At 40.5% G+C, this 21,554-nt stretch overlaps 1 protein-coding gene across 2 annotated transcripts in view; it reads left to right on the forward strand.

Moving 5' to 3' along the window:
* Window positions 1–16,698, forward strand: part of POLR3B (RNA polymerase III subunit B) — a 124,506-nt gene extending 107,808 nt beyond the window's left edge. The window contains exons 26-28 of one of the 2 annotated variants that reach the window (XM_048832171.2): window positions 1,048–1,161; window positions 1,890–1,959; window positions 7,796–7,947. In XM_048832171.2, the coding sequence (XP_048688128.1) occupies window positions 1,048–1,161; window positions 1,890–1,959; window positions 7,796–7,807 (196 nt within the window). In that variant the 3' untranslated portion in view covers window positions 7,808–7,947. Of the gene's footprint in view, window positions 1–1,047; window positions 1,162–1,889; window positions 1,960–7,795; window positions 7,970–16,127 lie in introns of those variants that run through there. The other variant, XM_048832163.2, reaches the window with a different exon arrangement.
* The last annotated feature ends 4,856 nt before the right edge of the window (window positions 16,699–21,554 follow it).

A 21,554-nucleotide genomic window follows, 5' to 3' on the forward strand; every position in this document is an offset into this window, starting at 1 on the left:
GCTGCAAAATTTTAGGCATTTCAGAGTAGGAGTGAGGAAAGAGCAATTTTTAAGTAATTTTCTTTTTTTAAAAATGGACAGCAATTTTATGTGCTGTTAGAGTATTTATTTGCAATGTCACGTTTACTATAATAGTACTGTAAAATATGGAATTGGAGGCAGGTGTCTGTTCCTTGGGCTGTATCTGTGTGCTTTTTTTGCTGATTATACAGTGATTCAATCTTACATAGTTGTCTGTTCTGTAACTTCCTGCTGTGTTGATAAGACTGTCTTCCGAGACAAGGAGCTCAAAGTACATGAGATAGTTTAGGAACAGGAAAAACCCATATGGTCCAACATGCTTGCCCTTTTAAAAAGGTGTCTTAATCCCACTTTCTTGCTTTTTCACTGTTCCTCCAAGTCTCCCCCACCTCCCTCCACTCCTCCAGAAACAAATCAAATGTATTCAATGGAAAGGATAATCAACATATGGAATAAGGTAGTTGGCAAGGCAATTAGAATATAAATGCATGCAAGAGATACCTAGATATAAGTGCCCTGTTTACTCCTTGATCCCTAAATTAGGTATACATTCTGCATGCATTTCTTTCTGTTGATAACAAGCTATATGAATGATACAAATTAAGTGATGTAAATAATATCTTAAATCACAGTTCAACTTCTCTCAGACAGTGAGTCTTAGCTTGCAACTGATAGCACCTGGGTGAAATGCACCCACACAGCCTCACTGAAGTCAGATGGGCTCTGCACAGGCACAGCAGTCTGCCCCTCTGCTATCAGTTGCAGATTCAGAGCCTTGTTCTCCACATTAATATACAGTAATACACCGTACTGTTATGAGGAAGCACTCCCAAACTATTCTCTAGAACTTTATTCATGACTCCATTGCAGATTGTCCTAAAAGTCCAAATGCATTTTTTTTAAATAATTCATGGCTCCTGGGTTATTTCAAATGGCTTTGCCGCTTTTCCTGTCTAGTAGACTGTTTCATATCTTAGGGTAAAAATGAGCTGACCAAGAAGATTGTGTTTGTTTTTATTCCTTTAGAGAACCCTTGGAAGCATATATCTATTTTGGTCCTGTGTATTACCAGAAACTAAAGCATATGGTGTTGGATAAGATGCATGCCAGAGCTCGAGGCCCTAGAGCTGTCCTTACCAGGTATTGTTGAAGAATGTGTGCAGAGTACTTGCTGTGTAATCAGAAATGTGCTAGGTTCACTAAACCTAAGCAGATAAAAGATTAAGGTGTTTTGTCTCTTAGTGTTTAACATATTTGATGTTCCTTGTTTAATATTAATTGGGGGAAAAAAACAAAACTCTTGTGAAACCGTGATAGGAGGAAGTTAGTTTGCAGATCCAAAGAGTGCTTCATACAATTCAAGTTGAGGCTTCTACTCTGTTCTTAACTCATTCTGTTGCATCTGGGGAAATGTAGACATTGTGAATCACTGGGTGATGTTTTTAACATAACAGATACGTAGACCTATGGGGTTGTTTAAAAGCATTGCTGTCCCTTTTTGTTTGTCCTCACTGGCATTTAAAGAGCTTTTTTCTTCTTCTGTTTTTGATTTAGCTGCAGTGTTCTCACAACACAGTGTGTGAATGGAAGAAAAAACTTCCTTTGATCTTGCAGCAGTCACTGGGATTTTTACATAGTACAATTAATATTGTGACACTAACTTTTGCCCTTTAATATGAAATGAATGGATTGGCTACAATTGAATGTAAACACCCATTGAAATGGTATGCACACATCCCCAAAATACAGCATCTGCAATGCTGTCTCCTTCCCCCTCCCACCCAACCTCAATCCCTGTGGTATGGTCAAGAAAGAGATACACTCCAAGATGGCATTTACCAATCAGTGACCTTTCTGTTCTTATTCAGCATGGTGCTTGTTGGCAATTTCAGCACACCCTGCAATTCATCAGTGTCAGAACTTACAAAGAAACCTATGGTAAGTCTCCATTTTCAGCTGTTTCATTAAAGATCTGATAAAGCTTCCTCAGTTCCCGTGATGCGGTTATCATTGCACTAAATATGAATTCTCTTGTCTGCAGTCATGTTTGCTTTCATCTGGCTTTCCCCTTGAATAAACATGGCCAAGCCTACACTACCCCGCTACATCAGGAGCAAAAAGGATCAACATTGGTGTCTTTAGTTTCAAGTTTAGGAGTCAGAGGGTGTGCTTGAAAAAGCATGTATGTAATGTGATATGCTTCCAGAGATTTAATACCTCCATCTACACACTCAAGGACTCTGAAATCTTCTGCTTTCATTGGATTTATCTGGCTTCTTGCCCTTGAGGCCAAACAAAGACTCATCCCCTTCAGCTATAGTCGATATGGCTGCTCATGCTACCTTCAAGTTGATGGATCCTTTTGGCTTATCAAACCTTATATCACTGAATCACTTTGCTTGGAAGTGACCTCTGGTGGATTACTTTGTCCATTCCTCTGCATCATAGCAGGATTGCTTGCATGATCCCTAAATCCTGTGAGACAGTTGGTTGTCCAATCTAGTCTTGAATATCACTAGTGAAGATGATTCCAAAATCTCTTCTGGAACCCTATTTACCTAACTAGTGTTATCTTGGTACTTATATGCCCCATCTAAATCTTAGCACCATTACCTATGATCCGTTCTTGTTAACGAATGACAGCAATTGATCACTGTCCCCTTTTATAACCTACCCTCACATACCTGCATAATAGTCCCTGTCTGCTTTTATCTGGCTTTCCCCTTGCCTTTGAGGAAGCTAGTGGATTGTTCTATTTAAGCTGCCTCATGACCACCGGTCTTAGAAACTGTTTTTCTCCACTAATTCATCCTTTCTTATTACCATCACCTCCACTAAGAGAATAAGTTCCAGACTTTCGTGTTCGTTTCTTCATCCATTGCATTTTACAGAGGACAAAGTGGACTAACTGTATCTTAAAATGTGACTCTTTTGAATAGTACTCCTATAAAGATGACATTTCATTGTGGGGTTCACTGGTTATTGTCATTTCCATATCAAATGTGCTTAGTTTTGCTTTGTAAAACTATCTCTTTACAACTGTGGAAAACTCCACCTGGGATCTGAGATTCAAAGCTGGCTTCTTTCCTTCTTGAGCATCACTAGTACTAAAGATTCAGCAGATTAAGTGATGCCCACAGACATCTGTCCAGCCTCATTGCCTTAAACATCAATTTTTGCTTTTTTACTATTGCTATGCGTTGAGCAGATGTGTTCATTTATCTCCTTGATATCTAGAATTTTTTTCCATGAGCATTTAGTTAAGGTAGAACCTGTCAATATATATATGGGTAGTCTAATATTTATTTCTTCTAATGTGTATCATCTTGCATCTGAATTTAATCTGCTATTCTGTTCTGTATAGGTTTTTACACCATCATTGTAGTATCTGAGGGACTTCCAGTATAGCATTAAGCAACGTGACTAACATCTGTCAGATGTTTGTCCTCTTGCCCTTTCCCCAGGGAGAGGTGTGTGTGCAGGGGAGTGTCTTGTTTTAGTGTTTGTTTGGTTAAAAAAAAAAAGAGAGAGCGAGAGAGACCAAAAGAGCTATGTGTTTCTGATAGAGAAGGCAAGGTTACAGAAGTGCACCTTGCCGATAGAATAGCAGGTGGGGAGGTCCTTAGTTCTTGAGGGAGTTCTTTTGACGGTCTGAGTGACCCCTGAGAAAGCCCTGTCTCCTGCACAGGTCAGCTTCACCCTGATCATAGAAAGTTCCATTGTGCCAGAGGAGCGAAGTTGACTCGGAATCAGACCCTTTCTCCGCTGTTAGACTAAATTGGTCCGTTTCAGAAAGCTGTGTCTGTGGCAGCAAAATGTCACTGCAAAGAGAGAGACCTGACAGCAGCTGGTGTATGAATATAAAGGCTTTGAGGGTTAGGCAGTGTACCTAATTTTAACCTCATCCTGTCCTCTCTGCTCTATGGCAAATGTTTGGGGTTCCTGGGTCTCCACCCCTGAGACATAAACGGGTGCCAAAGGCCCCAAATAAAGCTCACAGGCAGCATCAAAGAGGAAGCTAGAATTCTATTGCCCAGTCAGCTCTGTATATACGTAACTACATTTACTGTTCTATGTAGGAAATCGGTGTTGGCTCCTCTGTGGGTTATTTTCTCCTCTTGTGCGTGCGCACGCGCACACACACAATTATCAGAATGAATAACTCAGTCCTAGCTTGTTGCCTGCTTGCATTTTGAAATAATCAGACACGCCGGTTTCATAGTGCATTGTAAGAAAATAATTTGGTAATACTGGTCAATGTTGCCCTCCAATCCCCAAGGCCTTGGAGCAGTGTCCCCTCTCTTCCTGTCAGAGATATGAAGGTCCTTTGGATAACATCCCCACCCTTGAGGTCCAGTGATTCAGCCAGCTAGCACTGTTGTTTAACAGGAATGAGGGGGATCACTGTTGAGCAGAGTGAGACATACTTTCATCCCCAGGGGTTAAGTACCTTTTCCTCTGCTGGCCTAGGAAGCAAGAAACAGGGCAAGAAATTGAACTCAGTCTTCTGGATAATGCAGAATAGTGCCATTAAATTGCTGATTTGGGTTGGGTTTTTTAAGTAAATAAACATTGGAGTTAACTGCTTGATTATTCTGGTTCTAACGGTAATAGTTAAATAAACAATATCAGGATCAACTGGCCCCAGTTTTTCATTTAAGGATAGGTTTCAGAGTAGCAGCCGTGTTAGTCTGTATCCGCAAAAAGAAAAGGAGGACTTGTGGCACCTTAGAGACCAACACATTTATTTGAGCATAAGCTTTCATGAGCTACGGCTGTAGCCACAAGTCCTCCTTTTCTTTTTTCGTTTAAGGATGTGGTTCTTTTACTTTCAGTGCTCCTGGTGCTTTCTGGTTTTATTTGTGTTTCTCTTTTTGTTTTTTGACATTTGAAATGTTTTCTGTTTTTAAAGCTTCCATGTTTGGGTCTCTTGAACCTCTGTTTAGAATGCAGAAAGGAGGGACAACAGCCGGGGTGGCTGGATGGGTGAAAGAGAGAGAACACGCAAACCCTTTATAAATATTATATTTTATAATATTAAATAACGCTTAAAGGGGAGGGGAAATTTCAAAGCACCTCAGTGAGTGAGGAGAACAAGTCCCATTGACGTCATGTACGCCTTGTGCTGCTAGCTTACTTAGGAGGTTTTGAAAACCCCACTCTCTGGGTAAAATTTTCTAAAGCACCGAAGTCCCATTGACTTTCAGTGAAACGTAGGCATCTGTGCAAGTTTTGAAAATGGGGGACTTTGGTGCTTTGCTCTGTATCTTTAAAGACCACAGCTTTTTAAAGACTAGAAAGGAAAGAGTGCACATAGCTTTTCCAAAATCTCATTATTTCATTGACTGGAAGGGGAGTCGTAGGTTCTCCGAGGCAGATTTTCAAAGGTAGGTAGGCACATAAAAGATGCAGATAAGTGCCTAGTGAGATTTTCAAAAGCGCTTAGGTGCCTATGTGCATCTTGAGGTGCATCTTTATTCAGATACCTTTCAAAATCTGGCCCTCACAGCCTTGCTGGATAAGCTCCAGGATCAGTCATTAAAGCAGTGTCTGAGCAATGAACATGCCACCATCCGTGTGTGTGTGTGAGAACTAGGATGTTAAACTGTAAACAGATTCCTCCTATTGTCACAACAAGGAAGAAAATGAAACCAGTTACATGAATGGAAGGACAAATTTGAATTGCAAACAGATTAGCTTTACGTTCCCAAGGTGGTGACACAAAAAAGGAAAGACTTCTTCGAAAAGTAAATACAATTTAAACCTTGACAAGATCCATTGAATCTAGTAACTAAGATAACTTTTTGTAGTTATTAAGTAGGTTAATTAGATATTGAGGCCATTTATTTTTGGAACCATTTTTCACTGTAAAATTACAACTTTACTCTGGAAATAAAATAATTTGAATTATTATACACAAAATACGTATATTACAAAAGTTGCAGGCCTGATTCGCTAGTACACACTGGCTGCTTTATGCCACTCCAGTGATGCAGAGGATCCAGATATCCAGCTCCACCACCCAGGTAAACCTGTACTTTAGGACCACCATAAACAATTCTTCTTATCCCTTGGTGTTTAAGGGCTTGATCCATAGCTCATTGAAGTAGAAACTTCCATTGACTTCAGTGGTCATTTTGTATCCATCCCTAAACCTTTAAAATCCTTTTATCTTCTTTTAAATATTTCATGTGGCATATTCTGGCAACCACTTTCTGATTATCAAATTATCCAGGACAAAACAGACAATATTTTAATTACTTAAAGGTATACTGTAATAATTTAGGCAATGCATGTACATTATTTTGTTTAATACATTGTGATATTTTTAAATGTCTCCATTACGTTTTTTTAAAAGTTGCTTTTTTGTCATTCAACTGCTGTTTGCAACCCAAGTATTGCTGTGCAGTGTGCTAGTATGTGATAATCAAAGTCTGCAGTATTGCCAACCTAAAACATTCCAGAATCATGAGATTCATGTAAAAAACTACTTTTTTTTTTAAAGCCAGTTTTGCATTTTGATTTGCATTCTGGTTTCAGAGCCTTTTAGAGTGCACTGGAATCACATTTCAAGCATTTCTCCACAACCACAAGGGGCAGAAACTTCCTATTTTTGCAAACAAAGGCTGAGATTTTCCAATAATCACTTGTCTTCAGGAGCTGGGTCTAAGTAAAATGCCAAATATCATGAAATTTGTGATGAAATCATGAGTTGGCAACACTGACCTGACAAATCTATGTATGTTTTGCATTTCTGCTTAGACAAACTGCATAAACGTTAAGAAAAGGCTTTTTTAAAATTATTTCCAGTTTAATAATCTTTTACGAACACACAAAAAGAGAGGAAGCAGCAGGCTGGATGTTCTTCCAGGGCCCTTCAGCTTTGGAACTTGCTGTCCTGGATCCAAATTGTCCTAGTTTATTGATGTTTGTTTGCAAACACTGTTGGGCCTGTTGCAAAGCCTCCTGTATTTTACCTAGCTGAGAGAGACCAAGAGGACACTGGTGGGAGATCATAATATTTCTAACTGTTGTATTATGACTTATTTTAAAGATTGGGCAAAAAGGGATTCCTGGAACAGCTGTTTGTATAACACAGTTTTTAAAATATGTCAAGGGGCACCTGAAGCATAGGTGCTCCCTTTTAATGTATGTTTTAAAGTGAAAGTAAATTAAAAAAAAAAAAAAAACCTTGTAAAAGGACATTGACTTTTTAAAAAAAAGTCAAATTAAAACAAACATCTCATTTTTCCAGTAGGGTTTTTTTTCATTTCTACATGTATCAAATGACTTGTTTAAAATTTTATCAGAGGTGTGAAGTTTTTTTTTTTTTCCTAGATCCCATTAGCTAGAATATATGTCCAATTGAAAACACAATATCTGTTTTGGCTCCTGTTTTATTTAGCTGGATAATAAAACTTCAGTACTTTGAATGCTCTGTAAATATAATGTTTACTAATTTTGTATTCATGTATGTAGTTATAACTGGATTCTTGGCTAATGAAAATTCATGTGTTTTGCATTTATTCAACTAAATCTGTGAAATAAAGAATTACTGTCTAGATTTTGCAATCCTTACTCATGTAACTACTACATATTACTCGCGCATGAGTAAGGACTACTTGCATGAATAAAGGCTTGCAGGATTTGCCCTGTGGTTGTAGACCTTTAATGTAAGCCTATTGGTACTATTCCTTAGGGAATACATTCCTAAAATTTGAGGACATATGTTCCAGAAATATTTATTATATTCTTTAAATTGTTTATTTCAAAGGCAACCCACTGAAGGTCGATCGCGTGATGGTGGTTTACGTCTTGGAGAAATGGAACGAGATTGTTTAATAGGTTATGGAGCCAGCATGCTTTTGCTGGAGAGACTGATGATTTCAAGTGATGCCTTTGAAGTGGATGTCTGTGGACAGTGTGGCTTGCTGGGATATTCTGGCTGGTAAATTGACTCATTTTAATGTTTTCTTGTTAGTGGGTTTACATCCTGATCTCTTCTCCTTTTATTTTACACGTGCAGTCTTATGTTCTGTATGTCCACTTTAAAGAAAGCTATTGAATCTTTAAGTAATGTGAAGCAAACTGATTAACACAGTAAATACATCTACAGAATAATACTTCACACTTGTGTAGTGCTTTCTATCTTGAAAGTGCTTTGCAAATCTTCGTTAACATTTCCATACATTTTAATTAATCTACATCAATGACCAGGTAAGTGTAAAGGGGATGCACTCTGAATGGTCATGGGATTGGTAACAGGATATAGAGCTTTTCACTATTAAGGCACTGGTTCCTTCTGACTTGGTAGTGCAGCTGTCACACAAAGTAGTCTCTGGGCCAAATTCTGTCCTAACTGAAGTTGAGGTTTCAGAGGGTTTAAGTCAAAACAAAATCTGGCCTTTGTGGTCCATCTCCCAAAGTGGGAATAAATATCCATGTCCCAAAACTCAGTTACAGTTGGTACCTTTTGGCAGTCTGAGGGACAGGACAAGGTTGGAATTAACATGGAATCTGTACTGCCCTCTCACTCATTCTCTAGGGGCTTGTCTACATAGAGTTTGTGTGCCAATTTAACTCAACTAACTTAATTCAGTTGTTGCAACTCTCCTACTGGGGACAAGCTCTTCGATGGGTTTGTGTCTTAAATCACATTAGCTTAGGTCATGTACAAACCAGCTTAAGATAAATTAATTGAAGACACTTAAAACTAATTTAAGTGTCCACACACACAGTTGCATGGATTTAACTAAATTGGTTTAAAATCACACCTTTAGTTAAAATGGTGCAATTTTGAGTGTAGACCAGGGCTTAATTAATGGTCTCTGAGAGCTTGTCTGCCCTGCATGGCAAAGTGAACTGGAGGGTGTGATCTGTAGCGCTCTAACATGTTGTGCTCTAGCCAACCTGTGCAGACCCAGCTGGAGTTCTTTAAATGGTACCCAATTCAGATTAATGTCATCCTGCTTGAAATGGAGCTACATGAGTGTGAACTAGGTACCTTTTTAGAGCACACCAGCTGGGTCTACGTGGGGCAGTTAAACCCACAACATGTCAGCGCTCTACAGATCACACCCCTCTGGTGCACTTTGCTTCACTGAGTGGACAAGCTCTAAGTCCTGTCGGGAAGCTTGCACTGCCGCTCACTGCACCTGTTCTGTAGCTAGCTTTGAAAATTAATGGCCGCCATCAGTCCTCCAAGTGATCAGTCTAGCACGTTTCATGCTTCAGTTAACTTTTATCTTTATTAAGGGAAGAGTGATGAGATTTTTACAAAAAAGACACATAGGACCACATATTTCTAATGCAGTCATAAATATTTTTGAAGGACTGCTATTCTTTTTCAGTAAGATTTTCAGAAGCGTGTAGTGTCCTTTCATACTTAATTTTACTACAGAATAGAAAAAAAATCTTTAATACCATACGATTTTTTTCTGCAAGTTACACTACACACAGAGGGCACCATTAGTAGATGGTGTTCTTAGTTGCTGAGACTGTGGGGGTTTTTTTGTGTGTACTGTAATTCTACTTATGTTCTCTGACCTACTCCAGTTCCCTTTAGCCCTTAATACTTTCTGTTTGTTCTCATGAGCAATAGACTTTCTGATTTCCTTTTACAGGAGCAAAGTCAGCAGGATTCTCTCCTCTAAAGCCATTTCTCCACCTAACACACCAACCGGGGGTAGATGGGTGCATATTTGTTTTGTTGTAAGTGGAGAATGTTTTCTTTTGGGTTGGAGGACCAGGAAGAGCCTGAGCTCAACTCTGAATCTCTGATCTATGCTGTTGCAATTCAGTACAGCATAGATCTTTTGGAGATGTTAGTATTGCTTTAATCTCCCATTGCCATGTGCTTGTCCTTGCTAGAGAACAAAGTTTACCACTCTCCTGGTGTTTCTGGGCCAAATTTTCTTCTGGAACCAGAGTAAACTCCAGGGGTACAGGTGTTTTAATGTTTGCCCCGTGGCCATTCCAGGGGCAGTGGTGGACAGAAAATAACAATGAAGAGCACACAGGAATGCATTAGTAGTAACATTCAAGGGGCTCTATTCTCCTGCCCTAGGATAAAAGCGACTCTTTTATTTAAAACAGTGGGAGTTACTTGCATCCTGCATTGGAAAAATCAGGCCCCATGTCCGCTACTGTTCTAATACTACAGAGATTTATCTCAATACAATAGAGAGATCTGTATGTATGGTTTTGTTTGTTTTTTGTTTTTTAAAAAAGCAAATGTTCTCAGACTATCTAATGAGTCCTGCTGGCTCAGGTTTTTCCTTGAGTCTTTGTGGTGCCTGTAAAGCTGATGGATTACCTCTTTGCAGGACAGAAATCATTTACAGGGGAATTGGACTCTCCCCTATGCTTGGCACAGGAAAATTACTTTCTTTGGAGAACTTCCAGCCCCTACTAGAAAATCACCCTCCAAGTCTAAACTTTAGAGAAACAGAAAAAGCTCTTCCACTGGATACAGGAATAGAGACAAAGACCTGATTGCACATATCATCTATATTATAAACGAGTGATTTACCTTTTCGAAACGGGAGAATCAGCGGTATCAATGTCCTTGAACCCCCCAACCCCTGAATCCCAGCCATAAATTACTGAATAGTTGAGGTCAGGTTTGCCACAGACTCAAACCTTCATAATTTCATGCGAGTCTTGCAGCGCAAAAGAGAGGGATAGGGAGATGAGTGATGATCTGCATCTTCTGTTTGTTGTACTTCTCTGGCTGTGGAATCGCCCCCAGATTACTGAATTTCCCACATTGCCACCATTTATGTTTTGCCTTCCCACGCTGGCTCCTATACAGAGCAACCTGATAGGTACTTCCTTTCACTGTGGGAATACAAGACAAGGTACACCTGTTGGTGATGTTAGAAAGATGCACTGATTGCTGGGGAAAGGCAGAGCGCGACTAGCCCAGTAAGGATGGAGCTTCCTTATTGGAATGTGACCCTCTGTCAGTCTCCCTCTAACCAAATGCCCCCTTCTTAGGAAAAAAAAATTTCTCTGCAGGTAAGATTATATTGTCACTGTTGTCCTGGATTCTAGCCTAGTGCAAGCTTTATCCTGTGCAGACTAATTGCATTTTCCTCAAGTACTGAAAACATGGAATTAGAGGCCAAAACTGTTTGGAATGCAACACCTTTTAATGGTGTGGATTTGGATCCCAGTTGCCTTAATTTTCTACTACGATTTTGGTGTACTGGGTATAAGGCTATACAGTAGGTTGCCAGGAATACATCTATGGAAGTTTGTCTGCCTATTTTTCATCGTATGTTATGGGCAAGAAAGTAGACTGAAAGTAAGTCTTGCTCTTTTGTATGTGAAAGAGATGGGATGCTGTTTTCGGTCTCAGTGTCAGAATATCTTTCTTTTTATCATTTGATGTACATGTGTTATGCCCAAAAAGAGGGTACCTCTTAATTTTCCTCAACTCTTGTGCTCATATAACTGAAGTCTAGGTGGATAGTCGGAGGATTGAGGTTGTTAAACACCCATGTTCCCTGAAAGGAGCATAAAGCCTGCTCTGAACATCCCTCAATGATCAGTGATTTTTTTTTTTTAAAGAGAGCGAGTGTGCGTGAGTGTGCACCCATTCATGTGTGGGGGGAAAAAACGTGTAACATATAAGTGTTGTAAATAACAGCAGAACTACCCAGCAGCAGGACACCACCTGTTGCTTTTCTTACCGTTAATGTTATTTAAACTGTTTGGATTCCTGGTTGTGCTTTTGTCATATGACTCAGCCAATGGCTACTGAAGATGTCAGGCCTTAGGAGAAGACAGTATTTGGATTGTTTAGTACTTTATAATTGTTTAAATTCTAGTTTGATGTCGAGTCCTGTGAGAGAAGACTAAATCGTTGTTTGTGACTCAAATCTCTCCTGTTAAGCAATTGTGTAGACAGGCATTACTCTGCATGTGAGTGCAAAGCGTACTCTTTGAACTTCTGTCATGATACCAAAAATATATATTTGGGCCAGACTAATGAACATGTGATAAGTGCTCTTTTTCCAAAGCCAGGCTCTCGCTCCACCGGCAAGGATGGGACGAGAGTGTAATCTGCTTCTGAGTGGAAGGAGAATGCCTTATGTTTCTCAACAGCAACTCCTTCCACCTGTGTAAGGCCCTGCTTTGTACAGCTTCAATGCAGATGTGGCCAGTCTTAACAAAGATGATGTCTGCAACATGGGTCCTTGAAGGTGTTGGAAGAGCTGAGGGGAATCAGAAAGGCTCCATAAAATAACTCATGGATCCTTCGACCAGTGAGGGTGAAAAAATGAGTTTTTAACCCTTTAAATTAGGGGTTTGTTAATCAAACCCTTTTTGTTCAACTTTGTTGCAAAGTTTAAAGTTTGTAAACTGTAGGTGGAGTTTCTCCCAGAGAGAGGAACAGACATTCAAAGCAATCTAATTCTGTAAAAAGCTCCCTGGTGGGGAAGCATAATCAATAATGGGTGGTTTCAGCTACTAAATAAGCTGTATCCATTCGTAGTTGCAGTCAGTGACCTCTAATGAGCAACACAGTAAAAACTAGGTAATTAGAGCAGCTCAGAACCTCTCAACTGGCCTTTGTCAGAGACTCAAGCATCAGTGAGACACTGCTCTGGGAAAGCTTGTAGCAACGCATTGTTCTGTAGATGACTGGAAGGGCACTAGTCGCCAGGAAAAAATGGTTACATATAAGATGTCCCCCTAACACGTATATCCAATATAGGGTGGTACATCTGGGTTATACTTTCCTGAGGAAAGTAACAACATACTGCCCTCAGTGGCAGGATTGGTTCCTCTGTGGGTGAGGAGAGACCCCTGCAGCTGAGAGTGTCCCAGTGAAGGTTTTAAAAAAATTCACTGTGGGTTACCAATTTAATACTGGTCCTCCTCACCTTACTCCTGTGCATAGTCCCAATGAGTTCAATGACCGTGCTCTGATGAATACAGCAAACGGGGTTTGATTCTTATGCTGAAGATGTTAATGACACATAGGAGACCATAAATATTTTGGGAGATTGTGCAGGTGCAATATTTTGGGTATTTGAAAATTTATGGACACAGAAAATGTTTCAATTTAAATCTGGTTTAAATTCAGCCTTTGTGGGAGTGTAATTTACACTGCACTGAATAGCTGTCTGTTTACACAAGGGCTGAATTTGGCCCTCTAAGTGCACATATCTTGAGTTATGCACTGCACATCTCTAAACATGCACGCCCTCCATCTAGATTTTGTAGGCAGACCTCTGACAGTATGGGATTGTACTGTACCAATGCTGGGGTAGATAAGGACATGTGACCAGCCAGAACATACCCCACACTCCTCCCCACAATATCATGTCTGTCTGCCAGTCTCAACTTGCCCCACCCACCACTGAGCTATGAGGTGCATTTTCCATGTAGTTCCAAGAAAGATCCTGTTAAATCACTGTACCGCCTCTCACACTGATCCCAGACTGGACAAGGGTATGACCAGAAGCAGAAACGTCATGCCCTATAGAGAGCTCTGGGGCTGCACATGTGACTGCCTTCATTTTCTGTAATTGTTGCTATGTCCACCGCAGAAGATGGTCACTTTTCTCATAACTTTCTCTCACACAAATATAAACAGACAATGAGGAAAAGATTTATTGCAAAAAAAATTGAGCTCTGTTTTCTTTAAAACAGCATCAACAATCCAATTGTATAACGGTGCCTATTGGTTCGGGCAACAATAATGCCCACGTGGAACAGGTATTCTCTGGAAACAGTTGGTTCTCTTTAACTAACTTATTATTGCCTTCAGTCAGGTCAAGAAAGTACCAATCCTGCTTTTTGTTCAACTCACAAATCATGTGGAGTGGAATCCATTCTTCACTCTGAACTGGAGTACTGTAGTCAATGCTGCTGTACCGCTAGCTGAGAGATCAGTTGGTAATGAAGGACTCCAAAATATGGACCGTGTAGAGGCAGAGCAGCCCTGAATTTCTTGAAAAACCAGTAGCTCCTGAACAGCATTATTTATTATTAAGGCTAAGATTTTGCCATGGTTATTTTTACTAAAAGTCATGGACAGGTCACGGGCAATAAACAAAAATTCATGGAAGCCGTGACCTGTCTGTGACTTTCGCTGCTACAGCTCCATGGTTTCCCCCAGCACCGTGGTGGCTGGGAGCTGTGGGGTTCCCCCTCTGTCCAGGACAGCCGGAAGCTGCAGGGGAGTCCACCCTCCGCCCACAGTGTGGGAGCTGCAGGGTGACCATATTTCCCAAAGAGAAAACGGGACACCCCAACCGCTTGCCCGAGGTGTCCCTGGGGCTGAAGCAGAAAATGTCACAGCAGGTCTCTGGAAGTCGCACCTTCTGTGACTTCCATGACATAAACGTAGCCTTATTTATTATAGATAGTTCAGGACAGGAAAGAAGTGGCATGATCTGATGGAATAACTACATCAGACTTTGGTGTTGGCTCTCAGAATCGAGGGCCTTTTAGCAAATTAGTTCATTTTATCATCCATTTATCATTGTGTTGTTTAGTGTTATGGTCAACTCATATGCTTTTTCATATATAATCAATGTATGCTGAATAGCAACAAGAGTGGAACCCTGGTAGTTTAATACAAAATCACTAAATTTAATTTAAATCAAGTCTACGGGTAGCCAATTATTTTTTGTCAAGGTCCAGATTTCTTGGTTAAGGTATAGTCAAGGTCCAGACTCCAGAGAAAATAATAATAAAAACGATAACAATAATTGTCATAAGTAGTAAATATAGAGATTTTGGGGTCCATTCAAAAGTGTCTGGCAGTCCAGATTTGGCCCGCGATCTGCCTCTTGACTATATCCATCTCCTATTGAGTTTGTTTATGAAGCGTCAGTTGACTTCACTGGGCCTGATGCTATTGACATCAGTGGGTTTTGGATCAGGCCCATGGACAGCAGAATCAAGTGACTGAGTAAACATTGATTCTCACCATTGTGGACATTGGCAAAACTCCCACTGACTTCCGGAATGAGCCTTCAAGCAAACAGCCATCAAATAGGAAGTTTAGGACCTAATGATCTGAGACAGGATTTGAACCTCGATCTAGAGATTGAAAAGATTGATAGCCCATTCCAGACTCCTGAATGACTGAATTTCCTCAGTGGCTTGTTTTCTAAACTTTATAAAATATTATGGATAATAAATGAATCAAAGAACTGAGAAATGGGAAAGTAGCAATGTGATATTTACGGAAGAGTTTCCAATTCTCCATATGATGTGTAAGGTTAGAGGGAGAGGGAGTAAATACTAAATTTTATGTTGCTGGTTCTTATCTCCGTGTAAGATAAAGATAATCTGTAGAATGCTTGGTAGTCTGATATTAGGCTATTGAACACAGGGCATTTTCATTCTAATTTAGTTGAAGTGCCCAGTTGCACAAATGTACTGAAAAGAATTATACAGCAAACAAAAAAACCAACTCCCTAAATTATCATAAGATTCTATTACCCTGAGTGACCAGTAGCCGGAACATTTAAAGGCTGCTTCACTAATTTCCCATTTTAATTGCAACCTGCGCTGCTTTGGTTGCTTATTTGTTTGTGGAGGCTGGAGGAGAGAGAAATATTCAGCCTAGTAAGAATGAGCATAAATGGATTTGAGACACTTTTTGGTAATGGGAGAAATCTCAGGTGAGAAAACAAAGGTTGAAGGCCCCTTCTCCGTGCTCTATCCGTTTTGAAAGTGAGTAGAATGGAAACTGAACAACTAGCCAAATGTTTAGATTTTGAATCCGCTTGACCACTGTCTATGTAATGCTGTCTCTTGAGTGGCCCTATTCCCTGCGTGTGAGGGGGATATAGCACTCAGTCCTGCAAGATGCTGAGCACTCCAGTCCCAATCCAGTAAAGCACAGGCTTAATTTTAAACACATGAGTAATCCTGTTGGCTTCAATGAGATTATTCAGGGACTTACAGATATGCACATCCTTAAATATTGCAACAGGGCCAGAGTGCTCAGCACATTCTGAGATGGAGGCCATAGAAAATGTATTCTTTACATGCAGTGGGATACAAGAACCATTTGATAATTGTAGCAGAGCTTTATGTATAAACCTGCAATGAATTTGTTTTTGTTGTTTCCCTAGGTGCCATTACTGCAAGTCGTCTTGCCATGTCTCATCCCTGCGCATTCCATATGCCTGTAAACTATTATTCCAAGAACTTCAGTCTATGAACATTATACCCAGGCTAAAATTGGCTAAGTACAATGAATGAGCCTGCAAAACAAAGATTTAAGAAGAAATTTTAAAAAAAGTATGCCGAACTGGAAGGAATTTCTGGGAAAAGGAGTGACTGTTAAAACTGAGTGGGGGAGGGAGGGAGGAGTGCTGATGAATTCCTTATTATTTCCCCCCTTGCTATTTTAAGTTGACTGGGAGACTATGCTGTAGAGAACATCAAGAGCAAATGGTGGGGACTCAGGCAGCCTGGATGAATGAGATATATAGCAATTATGAAATAAGGCCCTGATCCAGCAAAGCACTGTACGCATGTAACTTTTAAGTATGTGATAATCATGCATTCAGGATGCAAGTGCTTCTCTGGATCAGGGCCTAGGGGTTATTAACTACAGCAGTTTATCCATATTGCTTAAGTATTAGTTTAATTTTTCCAGACTGACAGTGTATGAAAGACTAATAAAAACATTTTCAAGTATATTGCCTGTGTTTTGCTTTCATGACCCAGTGTTAATGTTGTAAAAGATGGTATGGTAAGTACTTGGAAGGGTCAAAATTGCTAAATTTATTGCGCTGAAGCATTTATTTACAATCTTTAAACAGTTTGGCGAGACTAAACACATTTTCTGAAAAACTTCCATACAACTTTTTGAACAATATTTTCCGAAAGCAAGTAAAGAAAAGATGCATGTGTGTGGGGTGTAATACAAATATAAGGTCAAATGCTGCCTTCAGCTAGGCATACACAACTTCCAGTGAAGTTTGAGAGTGGATTGCATGCATGCATCCGAGGGCAGAATTTGGTTTATAGAGACAGATTAATATTTTGATTCTTATTGAGTGTAATATTTTAGTACATAATAGCTTGCCTTCCAAGGATTGAAGGCCTGAAAAAACAGGATATAAGTGCTATAGCTAATAATGGAGAGTCTCCCAGGATTTGTTTAAAAGAAAAATTGGGATTTTAAAATTAAACGTGACCAAGCTTTAGAAAATATGCTGTAAAGGACAATCATCCGCTGGCAGAGAGATAGACATGAGTGATCTAAGAAGATTTAGAGAAGGAAAAAGAGCTATGTTTCTGTTAATGGGATACAGGGCCTAGAGCTAAAGCTGTGGGTGGAATTAACACTCTGAAGACACTTGGGCCCTGGTTCAGCAAAAGACATAAGTACATCTTAATTTTAAGCACACGAATAGTCTCACTGAAGTCAAAATTAAGCATGCCATTGTTGGATCAGGGTTTCAAGGTGCGTCAGAGAGAAATAGCTGAGCAGTCTGGATCACAAGCAAGAAAGTAACATTAGCTGCATAGTGGAGATCTTGAGAGACCCATCAGCCTCCTAAATAGCCAAGAAATTTCAGTAAACTTGTCTTCCTTATTTTCTTGCATAAATGGCTCTGCCTCTGGGGGGGAATGGGACAAGTGATAAGTCCTGAACATTTTCTGATGAGGTGCTACTGAACTGGCTCTCTATTTTTAGCTGCATCCCAAACATTTAGAGCAGTAGCTTTGTGTCCGGATTAATGAACCAAGTCTGAGCAATCAGGCTCACAAATGAGGGGGTGGATCTCTTCTTTTCTTTGCAGTCAGAGTAATAACAGTCTGGATAATTCAGAGAAGAACATTTGGACCTGGAAAGGTTGGGGGTTTTTTAGTCACCTGTGACCTGAACAACAAGATGCTATTAACAAAAAGTTAAGGAATGTACAGAATTGTACATGCCCCCCAAAAAGGGTAACTTATGAGCCACTGCTCTACCCAAATTACCTTTCTGCTGCCAGGCTGTGAGAAGGGGGCGGGAAATGAATGAAAAGCCCTGGCCAAATAAGTGCACCTACCTTGTTCCCAGAGACTGCCAAATTGAGGCTCTGGTGGACCACCAGAGGGAGTGAGCTTCAAATGCTAGGGCCTTCCCCTCAGAGAGCTCTGGCCTGGGTCCTGGAAAATATAGTCTGACTGAGGTGTTCATGCTGCCTAGTCCTGTCTTAATTGCTGTGATGGTCTGGGGTGAATTACAGGCCATTCAGGGCTCTGAAAGTTGTAAGCAACATCTAAAATTGTATCTGCAAATCAACAGGTAGCCAGAGCAGAGATCAGCAGGAGCAAAGGAATGTGTTCATAATAGCTTACCCCATTCAGAAAGCAGGCTTCTGGTGACATTGAAGGGTAGTCCTAAGAGTATGGTACAGCAGTTGAGCTTAGAGACGGCAAAGTCATGGGATAATGATTGTGAGGCCTGTGCTAGAGAGGAAAGAGAGGTAGGAAAGATGGGTAGCCAAAGATGAGGGAGAAAAGGCAGCACAGACCCCAGTAGCTATCAGAGAATTGCTAGCATTGCACGAAAGCTTATGCTCAAATAAATTGGTTAGTCTCTAAGGTGGCACAAGTCCTCCTTTTCTTTTTGCGAATACAGACTAACACGGCTGTTGCTCTGAAACCAGTAGAATGCAGAGACTATAAAGAGTCTGTGGCAATAGGCAGGTGTATCTATTGTGGCAATAGGCAGGTGTATCTCAATAGATAGAATAGATGCTGCCTCCACCAATTCAAGTAAAACCGTGCCCCAGCAATAAACACCTACCACCGTCTGATCCAGGTAAAGTCAAATCCAGGTTTCTTTCATCCAGAGCTGCCTCTCATACAGTGGGAGAGTAATAAGATTGTAGAATTCAGTTGAATCCAATATTTTACTACCTATGTTTACACCGTGTGTTTTAAGAATGATCACCTACATTTACTGATCTAGGAAGACACTTTGGAATGATAGATGGTGTTATGTATGATATCAGCACTGCAGAGCAAATATAGGAAATAACTCAAGAACCATTTATAGACAAACTCCTAGGACATGCTTCTCAGGGTAGAGGTGCAGGGGCAGAGGATCCCCGTCCATGGCCCTCAGAAGAACTCTGCTTTGAAAAAAGCCCCTCAAGTTGCTACCCTACTTTTAACTGAGAATCTCCTCCCTGCAGCTCTGTGGAACTCGCACACAGTCTTCAGAAAGGCATTTGAAATGCTGTATCTGGCCGCATTCTGCAAGCTGATCTTCCCTTTGTAAAGTGAAATGCCGTCACACACCGTTCTAATGTCAGCTGATGACTCCCATGCCATGACTGGGCTTCCTCAAAACAGCCATGTAATGACTTTTTGTCTAATCACTGAAGGAGATGTAATGTTCCAAACAAATACTTGCACTCAGGACTTTCATACAGGGTACTGTGGTTAGGAAACTGCGCCATAAAGTTTTCATTCTATTCCAGCTTCTTTATTTCTTCCTACTTGGTGTCCAGGAGAAGCTTTTTACCAGAAGTACTATTCAACATGAAGGTCACTAATATGACTCCCAGCTGAAATGCTGAACACAGTCCACTTTCTAGCACAAGCAAACAGGTATTTTGCTGCTAGCTGGGATACCTACCCTATAAATCATTTTAAATCATCCCATTTATTTTGAGGATACAAGGGATTTGACGGTATTAAAAATGTAGAATTGTTAAACTTGATTACAGAAGTCTGGGCTGGAAACTAAGTCTATTATTCCACTGCAAAATGAAGTTTGGGTCTACAGGGATGAATTTGAAACTGTCCCTTAAAATACCATAAATGTCTAATCATGCTGTGTAATTATGAGAAATAAAATTAAAAAGGGTGCTGAAAGATGTTTAGGTGCAGTTTATTCATAAAATCCGGAACTTGTAGCTGTAATTGAAGCTGGGTTTAGCTAATCACTTGTTCAGGCTTTAAAAAAACAGCCTCATTTTTGAGCCATTCAGATCATTAAAAGCACCTTTATAAAAAATTTCAGTGACGTTTTCATGTAAACCTTCCCAAACGCTCCAGCATTGTGCTTGTGCCTTGTAACCAGAAAGTGAAATTAACTATGAACAAAAGTGAAACTGGCTAGTCTTGTTTCATCATTCATGCAGGATGTTGTGCAAATACATAGTGAAAAGATTTTTTTCAACATCTTTTAAAATAATCTAAATGTAATAATATTAGGTAAAACTGGTTTGTTTTCAATGTATTTGTCTTCAGAGATTATAAGGCCAGAAGGAACCATTGTGATCATCTAGTCTGACCTCCGGCATAAAACTTCTGAATTAATTCCTCTTTGAACTAGAGAATATATATTAGAAAAACCTTTAATTTTGACTTTATAATGTCCAATGATGGAGAATTCACCACAGACCCTTGGCAATGCCAGAGTTCCCTTTAAACATATAGTTGGGATATACAAATCGATAGCAGCAGTGCTCACAGAATAGGTGTTACTCTTTTCTGCTTAAAAGCCCAGGAGAACCACACACACACACACACTTGGCCTGATGAGAAATTGAAAACTGCCCTCAATAATTACTTGCATTTCTTAATTTTAAAATGAAATGATAAAATTTGACACTTTTCACAGAAAAAAAGCTGTTTAAAAGTGTAATGCTTATTTTAAGGACTAAGGAAAAGGCTCGTGTTTTACTTTCTTCTTTGGCAAATGCACCAGCATAAAGGGTGCCGCTGGCCCTGTGCCCTCTGTTTCTTCTTACCGCACATGATGGTTGCTGGAATGACCCTTTTTGCTGTACCAAGGTTGCTTTCCCAATGGTTTTGGACTTTCTCTGTTCATATTTTATATAGTTATTGCAGTCAGTGTATAGAGTTAGTTAGTGTATATAGTACTGTTAGTAATTGTCCCTGTCGTCGAGAGACTTTTCGCCCAAGGGCTGGGTATGCCCTGGGCTTCAAGCTGTGTACCTCATGCGGCAAGCTGATGTCAGTGAGTGACCTGCATGCTAGCTGCCTAAAGTGGCTGGAGGAGTCTCACATTAAAGAGAAGTGCCAGATCTGCAGAGACATCAAATCCCGCACGAGAAAGGATAGTGACATTCAGCTGAAGGCCTTTCTTATGGAGGTGGCCCTCAGATTGGCCTCGGAGCTGAGCCCCTCCGAATCAACGCTGAGAATCAACGTTGACAACCATGCAGAGTGCTCCCCTGGCACCGTGCTCTTCCCAGCACTGCTCCCCATCCCTGGTGCTGAGGAAGAGGCATAAGAAACAACATACTGAGAGAGGGCGTTCTCCCATGCAGAGGAGGAACAAGAGGGGAGCAACTAGCATAGTGAGACCTGCATCAGGCCACTCATCCTCCCCAGAGCCTCTGATGACGCCATTGACTCTGCCTAGATGCTGAGTCCAGTACGGGACCTGCCACCGTCTCTCGGTAGCAGCCATGGGGTCAAGCGTCTGCTGGCCCCTTCGATCCCGGAGGCTTTCCAAGCCACAAAGGCCCCGCTGCACCTCCCAATTCCGCAATATCCTCCAATATCCTATATTCTCC

The sequence above is a fragment of the Caretta caretta genome, chromosome 1, assembly GCF_965140235.1.
Source record: "Caretta caretta isolate rCarCar2 chromosome 1, rCarCar1.hap1, whole genome shotgun sequence".
Taxonomy (NCBI): domain Eukaryota; kingdom Metazoa; phylum Chordata; order Testudines; family Cheloniidae; genus Caretta; species Caretta caretta.